Source organism: Sus scrofa, chromosome 5, assembly GCF_000003025.6.
Source record: "Sus scrofa isolate TJ Tabasco breed Duroc chromosome 5, Sscrofa11.1, whole genome shotgun sequence".
In the NCBI taxonomy this organism is placed as follows: domain Eukaryota; kingdom Metazoa; phylum Chordata; class Mammalia; order Artiodactyla; family Suidae; genus Sus; species Sus scrofa.
In genome coordinates this window covers 16,101,400-16,115,738 of record NC_010447.5, presented here as the reverse complement: position 1 = coordinate 16,115,738, position 14,339 = coordinate 16,101,400, and the positions used below count along the sequence as shown (strand labels likewise).

The window sequence follows — 14,339 nt, the reverse complement described above, 5'->3', positions numbered from 1 at the left end:
GTTAATAAAAAGTCTCAAATGAATTATTTACAGAGATGCTGAGATTTGAGTCTCCAACCCAATTTCCCGTTGAAATCAAGGGTACAGTGAGATTCGGGTCGATATCTAGAAATGAGTGTGATGCCGATTGGGTGATGTGTTTTTGTATGCTTGCCCTTTTAATTTGTCTTCCTGTGCCTTTTGTCATTTGTAGCTTTGGGGAGTGGAATTACTGCTGACTCTCTCTCCGCTTGGACACAGCTGCAGGCTGAGTGTTAAGGCCAGAGTTTAACATTAAGACTGAGGCTTAGTTGTCTCCTGGCTAGTGAATCCTTTCTCTTCTTCTCAACTTCCTGGTCTGTGCCTTCCAACAAATGTTTTCTATCAGCTAAAATCCTATCCCAGGAAAAGTCAATGAAGATAGCCAGACTAGCTGTAGCCTTCAGGAGTTTTGACTTGCAAATGTACAGGGTTGCATTTTCCTACAACTGCTAATGAAATTTGATCCTTCATGTGGAGTGCAGACCAGGTCCCCAGAGGGAATTACTTAACTAGAAAATGAGTTACATATGCTGGTGACTTATAACACAATCCAGGGGCCGCAGAGCTGGTAAAATTTTCCAGTTTTCTCATACTTTCCTGCATAGCTGACTTTGTACATGGGGTTGGTTGGTTTGTTACAAAAGTCATTATAATGAAATAAACAGATCTGATGGGGGAGCAAAGCCATCATTTAATCTACATTCCACCTAGATGGGAAAGCGAATTTTCTTCAGCTAAATATTTGGCCCGAATTTCTACGTTTGTGAAGTAATGGTCTGAAGCATTTTTTCTGAGGTGAAAATTAAAGGACTTGGAGTTCCCCTGTGGCACAGCCAGTTAAGGGCCCGGTGTTGTCACTGCTGTGGCGAGGGTCGCTGTTGTAGCTCAGGTTTGAGCCCTGGAGCAGGAATTTCCCCATGCAGTGGGCATGGCCCACCCCCTCTTCCCCCCGCCCCCCAAATTAAATAACTCACCCTATAATCCTCCGTGTGATGTAGTCATCTCTTGTTGTATCTTGCAGTGCCAGTTGCCTTTCTACTTAGAAAAGTTCTTTAGTGTTCAGGGATCATCTGTTTGAAGATGTAGAAAGAATTTTTAAAGACTTGCAAAGCTAGAACCCTTTTTTCTGCAGGAGTTTTAACTGTTTTAACACTGAAACCAGTTGGCAAGAGATGTAACCACAAAGCAGTTTTATGACTTTTCCTAAACTACCATCCCTCTCAATTTTGTGTCCTCTAGGCCTGCCAACTCCCTCCTTTATGGTCTTAATAAGAAAAACTATTTTATCTTTAAATGGGAAGAAGAATTTTAAATGGAAGGGAAAAGATGTCAGAAATCCTAAATAGAGAGGAAGGGGCTTTGTTGTCACTCAAAGCACCATTGTAAGTCTCCTTCTCTCAGACCCTGTGAGCGGCAGGAGAGCTGATGTCATGCCAGCACACACAATATAGATTCAGTGCAGAAGGCTGGTACATGTCAAAACTGGCCTAAGGTAGGAAATGATTGGGACTGCAGCAAACAAAAATGCTGATTATGTATAAGGAACTGGTGAGAGACTCTTTTCTCATAAATGTCTAGTAAGAGATGGGTCAGAACAAGCCTCTCTCTCTGTGGCTGGACAGACTGGAGAAAAAAATCCTCATATAAAAGATCCTGCCAGATCAGGCTGGCACTCAGCCTGATTGCCAACTGTCTAGGAAGATGGAGGGGTTCTAAGATTGATCTGAGCTTGGGGGAGGGGCGGGAGGACTTTTAACATTTCCTGATTAAATAGTCATTTGTCATTTAATAGACTGCTGAGGGAGTGTAAAATACAGCTGCCCTAGGTTTTATAGCTGCTTCTAAATAAGCATCACTATCCATTGTGGAAACGGTCTAGATTACTTTAAAAGCATTTGTCTAATATTTTAGTAAAATTGTTAAAAAAATTTTGTCTACCTTAATAACTAATCAGTTTGAACCTAGGTTATGGCTCTTGTTAACATAATTTCAGCTTTAACATGGATAAAGCTTTAATCAGGAAGTCACATAATTGGATCTCTAGAAGGAAGCTCTGAGAAATATGGTAGGGACACCAGCAATCCTTTCAGGAGCAAGAGTGTACATGTAAAGAATGATTACGTCTGAGCTAAAATATTAGTACTTCTATGAGACAAACGCATATATAAGGTACAAATCAGGTGACTCCATAGCTGAATTTTAGAGACTTGAACTGAATGACTCTCAACTAACTAGCTGAGCGGGTCAGGGAGCACAGAGATAATAGAAATGCATTATCTCCTAAATCTTTTTATCAGTTATTTACTGGCTTGAGGTCCACGTTTCTTAGTCTCTTTTGTTCCCTTTTATTTGAGATGGTTTCTGTACTTGTCCACTTTTCTTCCTGATCTTTTCTCTGCCATCTTGTTTTTTTCTCTCTGACTGTGTAGTGTCATCTCTTTCCAGGATTCCAAGGGATGAATCCCAAAAGTAGATTCTAATCTTGAGGGGTTTTTTTGTTTTGTTTTGTTTTGTTTTTGCCTTTTTTTTTAGGGCCATACTTGCACCTATGGAAGTTCCCAAGCTAGAGGTCAAATCGGAACAGCCACCACAACACTCAACACGGGGATCTGAGTTGCATCTGCGACCGACATCACAGCTCACGGCAAACACTGGATCCTTCACCCACTAAGCAAGGCCAGGAATTGAACCCGCATCCTCATGGATACTAGTCGAGTTCGTTACCACTCAGCCACAATGGGGACTCCTAATCTTTAATTTTTAACCCAAACTTCAGCCCCAGTTTTGAGGTTGCCTGCCAGATCACACATCTCTTTGTAAATATCCCTTAGGCACTCAAATTGAAGAAGGCCAAAAAAGAACCCATGATCTTCCCAACCAAAACCTGTTCTACCACCTCTAGTGTCCCTTTAATACATCACCACTCACCACATCTTCTGGTTTGTAAAGCTTGGAATAATTTTCCTTCTGCCTGGCTCTTCCCAGTCAGTCATTAAGCCATCTAAGTAAGTCTGTCCCCTACACATCTCTCAAATATGGGCTACTCTCTCCAAAAAGTTGCACAGCTAATTCTGTGGTTTAGCCTTATTTTATCTTGCCTTGTAGCATTGCTGCAACCTCTCCTGTTGGCCTCTCATTTCTTTCCTCCTTTCCATCCCCAACCCTGCTGCTACTTATTTTTCTAAAAAACGTTATTCCCTTGCCCAGAAACTTTTGATGCCTCAGAATTAATCCATGTTTAGTATTTGGGTCTTCTTCCGCAGTCTGAGCTCGACCTAGCTTTCCAGTCTCATGGCTATCCTGTACTCAAACCCTGGACCACGCCTCATTTTAACTTAGTCATGTCTTACTTAATTTCTACATTTTGAAATCTTACTCTTCAAGGTCTATCAAGACAATGAGGACTTACTCCTGTTTTTTTCCCAGATGAAATTACCTTTCCTTCCTGACCCTCCTGTAGAATTTCTTTTTACTTCTTTTTAGCCACTTCTGTCATGCTTCCATAACAGTCATGTGTAAATTTGTACACTCCCTGGTCTATAATTTCTTTCAAGGTAATGATGCTTTGATGCTTTTATTCCCCAGTGGTCAGCACAATGACTTGGTTCTTAGTGTTTATTTAATAAAATGAAGGAAAGAGGCTTAGAACTCAAATAACTTATAAATAATGAGAACTGCTTAAAGCCTATTCCTCCCTTATCTTCTACCTTTGGTGAATAGATAGATTATTCAGGTCAGATGATTTAGTTGAACATGATAGTTCTAAATCCTATGACCAGATGAGCAGTGGATGAAGCTTAATGTAACCTATCAGTATAAGGAAAAACAAGTCCCGCCAGTGATATATACTGGATGTGTTTTAGCATCCCTAACTCCATGTATGTGTTGATCTGGGCTTTAGGTAGCCAAGGTAACTCTTCTGGGCATCCTTTTATGAAAAAGATGGCTGATCAGGCAGTTACAACCAATGTCATCATGTTGACATTTGAATCCATAGTCTGCAGGGGCCAGGATGCCATTATTCAAATGACCATACAATGTAGGGAGCATGTGACTGGCTCCTTAAGTCTCTGGTTCCTAATGTATTTGGTTCACACAAATCCTTGGACAGGAGAATAAAGACTAAATATTTGGAAGGTATATTTCTATCTTCATAGCCTTTTTAAAGTATTATCTTTTGTTGTAGTTAAGGTTAAATCAGTTAGCTGTAATGCAAGAAAATAAGGCTGGAATTTAATATTTCTTGATTCTTGTATGCAAGTTCTGATTATTGCTTCTTGCTGGCAGTGTTTCCATCTTCTAGGAGATGAGCTAGGTAAAGAAAAGAAAGGAAAGAAAAAGAGATTATGCATTCTCACCAAAAATCTCTATTTTTTAGAACACGTAAATATACTTACCCATTCACTCTTGAGGACTAACCAAGGATAGCAGGTAATATGAGAAAGTAATGATGAGTTTGCCCACAAATTAATAAAATTAAAACTATTAAGAAAAAATTATTTTATTTATCCTCCCCTTTCCCATTATTCATGGTGTGTGTGTGTGTGTGTGTACACACATAGTTTTTTTTCCCCCTGCACCGGTATAAAGAAATTCCCTGGCCTGGGATTGAACCCTCGGCCACAGCAGTGACCCAACTGCTGTAGTGACAACACCAGATCTTTAACCCACTTTGCCACAAGGAAACTCCCATGGTATATTTTAATGCTTCCAGTTAGTCATATTTTTATTGTGTTAACTTTGTTTTATAGTCAAAGATATAGTACAAAGTGTCTAAATTAAAATGGAAATTTCCCTTGTTTCATCAGCCTTTCCACTTTGTTCTTTCTCTCTTAGACTCCTAAGCCCTTCAACTTCCCTTAGAATTTTTGTTCCTCTTATCACTGGGATCACTCTATGTATGGCTAACATCAGAATGCTAACAAAAGCTGCACTTATTAATGTGAGAGTCTAACCATCTTTCTTCAGACAGGCCACCATTTTTGTGGTTTCTCTTCTTCTAAGTTCCTGGAAATGACACTTGTGATTTGTTTGGTTTTATGTAACACTGGTACGTAACAGTGTATATGTGTTGGTGCAGTGAGCCCTTGAGAAAATAAGTCATCCAATTATAGTTATCCATAGCCAACTACTCCGTAATCTACGTGAGAGAAACAATTTATATTTGTCTCTTGAAGAATGATAGGAGTCCATAGGGAGTCCCTACATTTTGTAAAAATAATCCACAATTTTTTTTCCTCTCTTAGCTAATAATTGCATGTGTTCTCTTATCTACTTAATGTTTTCTTAATAAGATTTTTCTTCTGCTCTGTTAATGTGTTATGTAAATTATTTGGGATTATATTCCAGGAAGAATACAATTCTGAGGATGTTCATAATTGGTATTAATTGCATATTGTCAAGTCTTAATTTTAAGTTGGACTTAGGGAAGAAAGGGATTTGCATAACTAATTCAATATTACTCTGGGATCTAATATAGTCATTCTAGTATAGGGGAGTATATCTTTAATTTTCGTATCAGTGAATCATAAATCTAGAATTGACCCACCATTAAGTTTTCAATAGATTCCTTGCTAGTGCTCTAAATATGGATAACTGGTTTTGTTAAAAAAAAAAAAAAAAAAAAAACGCAGTAAATCACAACATTGTAAGTCATCTATATGCCAATAAAATTTATGTTAAAAAAACATACGAATTATCTTTGTTTTTCTATCAGTGCTGTCTTTCTCATATATCCTATTAAAACTAATGTTTTTGCTGTTTATTATATTCACCTACAGTTTATAGCTATGTAATTTCAAAATGTGATTTTGCTCTCAGTGTTATTCCCTCCCCCCAGATTTTTTTTTTAATAAAACCTTTTTTTTTTGGAAAATTAGAATATAGTTGCTATATAATATTATATAAGTTGCAGGTATACGATATAGTGATTCACAATTTTATAGTGATTCACAGGTATACGATATAGTGATTCACAATTTTATTATACCCCATTGATAGTTATTATAAAATATTTGCTATATTCCCCATGTTGTACAATCTATCCTTTTAGCTTGTTTTATTTATTTTTTTATTACTCAAATGAATTTATCACATCTGTAGTTATATAATGATCGTAACAATCCAGTTTCACAGGATTTCCATCCCTTTTAGCTTGTTTTATGCCTCTTACTCCCCTACCCCTATTTTGCCCCTCCCCTCTCCTCACTGTGACCACTCATTTGTTCTCTGTATTGGTGAGACTTCTTTTTGTTATAATTACCACTTTGTTGTATTTTTTAGATTCTACATATGAATCATATCATGCAATGTTTTGTCTTTGTCTGACTTGTTTCATTTAGCAGGATGCTCTCCAAGTCCATCCATGTTGCAGCAGTAGTAACTTTTCATTATTTTTTATGGCTGAATAGTATTCCATTGTGTATGTGTGTTTGTATATTTGTATACACACATACATGTATATAATACACATACATATATACACTACATCATCTTTACCTGTTCATCTGTTGGTGGACACTTGGGCTCTATTAGTATTAATTGTTTTATTTATCCTTAATTAGTAACTCTGTGTATATCTTTGGTGTTTTGTGGTGAGATAATCATGGATCCAGGTGTCAAGATGCCAGTCAGGGAATCCTGATCTTTCTGTTGTTGCCCTAAGTGTCTGTTGTTGGTATATCACCTAAAGACCAGTCATCTCTCTTCTGTTTACTTTCATGCCAATTAAATACTTATTGGTCTCTATGTGGTTTCATTAAAATAAAACATCTTGAAATGTAATGTGAGGGCACTGGAACATTCTCTAAGCAATGTTGGCTATATTAGAGTTTGGAGGGGCCAGAAAGACATCATTTGCCCCTGAAGTATTTCTACCTTGTCTTTCCGCTATTGGATTCCCTCCTGGGTTGGACAACATAGGTGTGTATCCAGATGAATTTATTAGTCATTCCCTCTAGCCTTCTAATTCATTGATGAGTTACGCTGAATGAGAAATCCCTATCAAGATCATTAACAAAGGAGTTCTCATCAAGGCGCAGCAGAAATGAATCCTACTAGGAACCAAGAGGTTACAGGTTTGATCCCTGGCCTTGCTCAGTGGGTTAAGGATCTGGTGTTGCTGTGAGCTGGGGTGTAGCTCGCAGATGCAGCTCGGATCCTGTGTTGCTGTGGCTGTGGCTGTGGCTGTGGCGTAGGCCAGCAGCTTTAGCTCCTATTTGACCCCTAGCCTGAGAATCTCCATATGCCGCAGGTACAACCCTAAAAAGAAAAAAAAATCATTAGCATAAATCCTATAACTGTAAGGCATTGTGAAAGGTTATTTATAATTCAGCTTACTGTTCTCTATTAAAATCCCTACATTACAGATGGGAACAGCTGACATCAGAGAAGTTAACTGATATGCCCAGTGTCATATGGCTAATTAATATCAGAACAAAGACTGAAATTGTGTAGTACCCCTTCTATCATATAGCACTCTCTGAATGTATAGTATAATAGCTATTTATTAGATAAAAACATCTGGCTAGGCCTTACATATTTTTGAAATCTAAGGAAACCAGGAAAAAATTAAAATGTGTTAATAACTGTTTCTCAAAGATTTTAGCTATCTGCCACCTTCCTACATTTTATAGTCTCTTCCTACATTTATAGTCTCTGAATAAAAAACATCAAGGCAATGAGGAGAAGTACATTGGAATGCAAGAGATTTGTACTGAAACTTTTGGATTAGAAGCTTGTGGGTTTGGGAGGTTTATTTTTCTTATATAAATGAGTCATCCGAACAATCTCTCTCTCTCTCATATACACACTAAACCAGAAAAAGCCAAGTAAGCTAGGAAAACAGAGTAACTTTTACTCTTGTACAAAATGATGTTTGTGCAAAATGATATCGTTACAGAACTAGATTTTACATGGTTTTAGGTACTGTGTACTTACTGTTTTGTGTGCTTTTTCTTTTGTTTGGTCTGTTTTGTACAGACCTTGCTGTGTATTTTTCTAGTTCATATAGTTATCCTTTTATGGCAATATGGTAATTTCCTTATACTTTTTTTTTTTTTTTTGTCTTTTGTCTTTTTAGGGCTGCACCCACTGCATATGGAGGTCCCCAGGCTAGGAATCTGATCAGAGCTACAGCTGCTGGCTTATACCACAGCCACAGCAACTGCAGATCTGAGCCGCTTCTGCGACCTCCACCACAGTTCATGGCAATGCCGGATCCGTAACCCACTGAGGGAGGTCAGGGATCAAACCTGCAACCTCATGGTTCCTAGTCAGATTCGTTTATACTGCACCAGGATGGGGACTCCTCATTATACTTTTTAATCATTCCCCAATAATTAGATTCTCTTCCAGCTTAATAAAAACCCTCTGAGCAGTTTTTTTTTCCTTTTGGTTGCTGTCTGCATAGCATATGAAAGTTCCTGGGCTAGGGATCGAACCCATGCCACAGCAGAGACCCAAGCCCCTGCAGTAACAACCCCATATCCTTAACCCACTGTGCCACAAGGGAACTCCAAGGTCTAAGCATCTCGGCAGAAATGTTTTTTTTTTTTTTAGGGCCGCAAATGTGGCATATGGAGGTTCCCAGGCTAGGGGTCCAATCGGAGCTGCAGCTGCCAGCCTACACAGCCACAGCAATACCAGATCCTTTAACCCACTGAGCAGGGCTAGGGATCGAACCCACGTTCTCATGGATACTAGCCAGGTTTGTTACCACTGAGCCACAGAGAACTCCAGAAACATTTTATTTTTAGTTACTGGTTAGGGAAGGAGGCTATATTACTGAATGATGTTATCATAATCAAAATATAAAATTCATTGAATATTCTTACATATTTTCAGCTTATTCTCAAAGATTATACTATTTTATAACACTGCTAGGACAATCTAAGGACATATTTAATTCCCCAGCAGTACCTCATTGTTATTTGGTTTTATCATTTTTAGCTATTTATATTAATTTAATAAATAGGAAGTATCTCCTCTTCTTTTTTTCCTAATTGTAAGAGTAACACATAATTTTTATAGAACACTTAGAGATACAGAATATGTAGAGAAATCTCTCCCTCCCTACCCTTTGCCTGGAGTTAAGTGCTCCTTCTATGTATATTTTTTACTTAAAAGAGCTCTATTTTTTCTATGAGGGTCCCTGGAGAAGGAAAGGCTTATCTGTCAGTATTTTGAAAAATTAAGGCAAGGTTTTATCTCTACCCTATGATCTCCAGGCATAGTTCAGCAAAGTCCCATTTTTCCCTAAAAGTCATCCTTCCTGCACCCTTGACTTTGGAGGAAGGAGAGTCTGGAGGAAGGTCAAAGTTGAAAGGTTGAAGAAAGTGGCTCAGAGAAGTAGGAGGCTTTCGGTAAATTAAAGTGTTGAGAATCAACTTTTAAAGAGAATTTTTCCTGAAAATAGAGGTATACTGGACAGGAAATCATGCTTTTTACTTGACATTTGGGATCTAACTTACTTTATTTCTTTAAGAAAACTTTCCAGAGAGAAGAAATTCTACAGACTACTGGCTAAAAGCCCCAAACTCATATTTTCTTCTTAGTAAATGTTGATGCATTTGGTTTATGGACACAAAGAGAATGTTTAATGGGCGGTCATGCTAAAAAGAGTTACTGCACTCAGCTGACAGGAAGGAGGACTTGTGGGGTGGGGTGAGGCCAAGCCTTAGGAAATTCCAGAAAGTCTTAAAGTGTCTTATCTTTTCTCTCTTCTCTTAATAGATTATGATGACTAAGGCTCCCTTAGGCATCTGAATAAAAAAGACTGAGATGTGATAAAAATGTGTTGCCGAAGAGTATTTCAGTATCAGAATTCCTGGGTTTTTTTTTTTTGTTTGTTTGTTTGTTTTTTCCTTTCTGCTCCCCTCTAATTCCTTGAGAAATTATTGGAGGAAATCCCTCCTTCTTCCTGAACCTCGGATTACCACTTGTAAAATGAGGATCATAAAATTCATAGTAAATGCATTTGAGGTCATGGGGTTTTTTTGGGGGGTCAGGAGGGGTTTGAGTAGGGGAGAATTATAATTGATTTACAATATTATGTTTGTTTCAGGTATAAAGAGATCTTGTTATTCTTGTTCTTTCCTTTTTTCTTTTCTTGTCTTTTTAGGGCCATGCCCATGGCATATGGAGGTTCCCAGGCTGGGGGTCTAGTCGGAGCTGCAGCTTCCGGCCTACACCACAGCCACAGCGATGCCAGATCAGAGCTGCATCTGTGACCCACACCACAACTCACAGCAATGCCGGATCCTTAACCCAGTGAGCGAGGCCGGGGATCAAACCCGCATCCTCATGCATGCTAGTCAGGTTCACTAATTGCTGAGCCACGACGGGAACTCTGATCTTGTTATTCTTTATATTTGAGTGGTTTGGAGGTGGAAAGGTATGGAAAGGAATGTTTGTTAGTGCTTTAGTCGTTAAAAGCTTATTTTAAACTCATTAAAAGCCGTCTCATCTCAGAGCTGTATTCCTCCTCAGAACTAGTGTCAGTATAACTTTGATTTCCAGAGATGTTTCTTTTTCTGTAAGATTGAATGCTTTGCACTTTTACTTTTTTAGTAGTTGAAAGAATGTAATTCAGAGTATTGATACCATCAGGAGCCAGAAGACTTTTGGGGCCGGGCAGGGTTGGGGGGGGGAGCTCTTTAACCCAAAGATTTAAATAAAAAGCTAGGAAAGATGGGAAATTTTATGCATCTAAAACTAAAGAAAGCCTCTGCCCTGGCAGGGCATATGTTCTGGTTCTAAATGGAGTTGCTCCCAATAATAACACCAGTGTAGGAACTTTGCCCGGGACTGCAAGCACAGACTTAAAACTGAACTCCTAGCAGCTTGCAATATGCAGCATGTACCCTTGGAATTGGGCTTGAACTTTACCTTTGACAGCATGCAAATATTTGAAATATTGCTGCAGTGTTAAGAATGTAAAACCCATTCCCTTCTGGTTAAAAAAAAAAAAAAAAAAAAAAAAAGGAGTGTATTTCCAGGCTTTCTCCCTTTTTGAGCCCTGAAAATTTTATGATGCTCATCTTACAAGTGCAGCAGCATTTGGAATAAATCTTTGGAATTTCCTTTAATTATCTGCAAAGGAGAAATATTGTAAAAACAAAAAAATGCAGTTGGAGGGTACCTTGCCAAACTTCTCTTTCTTTTTGCTTTGGCCGGTGATCTTCATTTCCAAGTGGGGGTGCTGCTTCTAGAGCAAGAAAATGTTGCATCATGGAGTCCTGTGGATGTGATTAATAGCCCAGCTGACCTGACCTAGTTTTTTTTTTTTTTTTAATAGATTTAACCAATTATGTAAATAGCAAAGCTGACTGGAAATGAAGTATATTAAATGTACATTGAATTCGCAAGAAACTATATTCTTATTAGTAGGATACAAGCAAACTAAATCCTTGGCTCTGATTTCTGAACTGACATATTTTCTGTCTCCATGGAATGGGGTAGAATTAGTAAAAGGAATAGTTCACTGTCTTAAAGTTACTGTTAGTTGATTAGTCCATTGAACGTTAAAGGTTTAACAACTCTTTGCTAGTGTTGAATTCACAATGGTTCTAAATGTTTTATCTCCTGTCAGACTGGATTTTAGATATCTTTCCTACTTCAAGTTATCTAAGAATAAATTGAGATTTCAATGATAGGATGTGCATGAAGGTTCTCATTATGAGCTGAATGAACATGACGTACTCTCTGTGTGCTATGTTTGGGAACATGCTGTGACACGAAGTGGCTTTCTCTTGAGTAACTTTTCTGTCTTTAAATTGTAATTTGGGGCAGTTCCCATCTGGTGCAGCGGAAACGAATCCTACTAGGAACCATGAGGTTGCGGGTTTGATGCCTGGCCTTGCTCAGTGGGTTAAAGATCTAGTGTTGCTGTGAGCTGTGGTGTGGGTCGCAGACGTGGCTCAGGTCTGACCTTGCTGTGGCTATGGTGTAGGCTGGCAGCTATAGCTCTGATTAGACCCCTAGCCTGGGAACCTCCATATAATGCAGGTGCGGCCCTAAAAAAAAAAAGAGAGAGAGACAAAAAGAAATTATAATTTGGGGACTTCCTGCTGTAGTGCAGCAGAATCAAGGGCATCTCTACGGTGCTGGGGCACAGGTTCAATCCCCAGTCTGGCACAGTGGGTTAAGGATCTAGTGTTGCTGCACTTGCAGAGTAGACAACGACTGCAGCTCGGATCTGATCCCTGGCCTGGGAACTCCACATGCTGCAGGGCGGCCAACAAAAGAAAAATAAGTTTAAAAATTTTTTTTAAATTGTAATTTGGATCTTTCATTAGAGATCCACCCTATATTTGAGAAATGTAAATGTAGTAATTTACAGGAATCACAAGAATACTTTAATCAACAAAGTATACTTTCCCATTTTTCTATTTAAAAAACCCCAAAACCTTCATAGCCTCTGCCCTCAGTAAGCTTCCAGTCCCAGTATAGGGATGCACAAGAATTTGCAGTTTGATAAGCATTGTAATAGAAGTCTGACCAGGTCCTTGGGAACAAAGGAAGGACTACTTGGATTTATGCAAGAGAGGTAGGGCAGTCGCAGAGAGAATGTTGCTTTGCTTCTGAGCCTCCAGAGCACAGGCATGAAGGATGAACGTGTAATCCAGGTGGAGGGAACTCATTTACAGTATCCCAGACCTCTCAGCAGTTTGCTTTTCCTGAAGGGTAAGGGATGAGGAAGAGAGTACCCAGAGAGGGCAGGAAGGGACCAGATGTAGAATTGGTCTGTGACATACCAAGCACTTTACATTTAATTCAAGGAGGAATTAGGAATTTTGGACAAGAGAGTAACATAGATTTATATTTGGGGATAATTATTTCGTTTTACTTGGGATAATGGCAGCATCATAGAAACTTGACTGGAAGGTAGAAGAACCAATTAGAAAGGTAGGCAGTAGTCCAGGGAAAAGGTGATGGAGACACAACCCAGGGCAGCAAAAGAGGGATAAAAGGGCACAGAGAAGGCCAACAGCAGATGCTCCCTTCAGGACTTGGCACTTTGGAGAGACCTGTCATTTTCATCTGAGACATGAGGATTCCTCTCTAATGACTGTTAAATTCCAAGGCTTTCTGGTTACAGTGGTCAGGCAGTCCTCCTTTGCAGAAAGCATTACCCATATAGAGTTACTGATTTTCCCCTGGGCATCTGTGAATTATGTAGTACTTGATAGTTGCAATACTAAAAACACATTCTATGGTATATAAAAACTAATATAAAGTATAATCTTCTCTGGATTTTATTTTTTAAAGGAGATTTGCAGTCTTCCTTTTTGAACATTGCATCAAGATTTCCCACCCTAGGAGTTTCCGCTGTGGTGCAGCGGAAACGAATTTGACTAGGAACCATGAGGTTGTGGGTTCGATCCCTGGCCTTGTTCAGTGGGTTAAGGATCCAGCGTTACTGTGAGCTGTGGTGTAGTTCGCAGACACACCTTGGATCTGGCGTTGCTGTGGCTCTGGCGTAGGCCGGCAGCTGTAGCTCCGACTAGACCCCTAGCCTTGGAACCTCCATCTGCCACGGGTGCGGCCCTAAAAGGACAAAATACTAAAAAAAAAAAAAGAAAGATTTCCCACCCTAGCTGCAAAGCTGATTGCTGGGTTTTGTTTCCCTGAACAGATTCTTCGGGCCCAAAGCCGAAGCACAGGTGGGAGGAAGATCTCTGAAAACAGCTATTCTCTGGATGACTTGGAAATAGGCCCAGGTAAGCAGAGAGTTCTTTGTGTGGGAAGTTCTCTAGGAAGTACTCATTAATAGCAATGCCTTTTGACCTCAAAGCCGATGCTTTTAAATAAGAATGGTACAGGAGTTCCCATTGTGGCTCAGTGGTTAACGAATCTGACTAGCATCCATGAGGACAAAGGTTCAATTCCCTGGCCTCGCTCAGTGGGTTAAGGATCTGGCGTTGCTGTGAGCTGGTGTGGGTTGCAGATGTGGCTCAGATATGGCGTTGCTGTGGCTGTGGCGGAGGCCAGAGGCTACAGCTCCAGTTGGACCCTTAGCCTGGGAACCTCCATATGCTGCAAGTGTGGTCCTGAAAAACAGAGGGAAGAAAAAAAAAAAAAAAAAAGAGTGGTACAAATTAAAAGGAAAGCAGTTAGATACAAGCCATTCCCAAATTTCATTGTTCTCTCCAAGTAGCTTCTCCGTATTTTTAATCCACCCTTGTCAGTGGTAACCTGTGTTAACCAAAGGGGGCCTTTGTGGGGTTAGCAGGGAAGTACTCCTGACAGTTGTGGTCCCATGGTCATCTAGAACTTGAGGGATCCCATGGATGGGCAGTATCATTGTTGGTTTTCCT

The 14,339-nt window shown here is 39.5% G+C and overlaps 1 protein-coding gene across 11 annotated transcripts in view; it reads left to right on the top strand.

The window, feature by feature from the left end:
• LIMA1 (LIM domain and actin binding 1) overlaps positions 1–14,339 on the top strand; it is a 102,687-nt gene that overhangs the window by 61,384 nt on the left and 26,964 nt on the right. For all 11 annotated transcript variants that reach the window (XM_021090879.1, XM_021090876.1, XM_021090873.1 and 8 more), the window contains 1 exon segment: positions 13,658–13,742. In XM_021090879.1, coding sequence (XP_020946538.1) covers positions 13,658–13,742 — 85 coding nt within the window.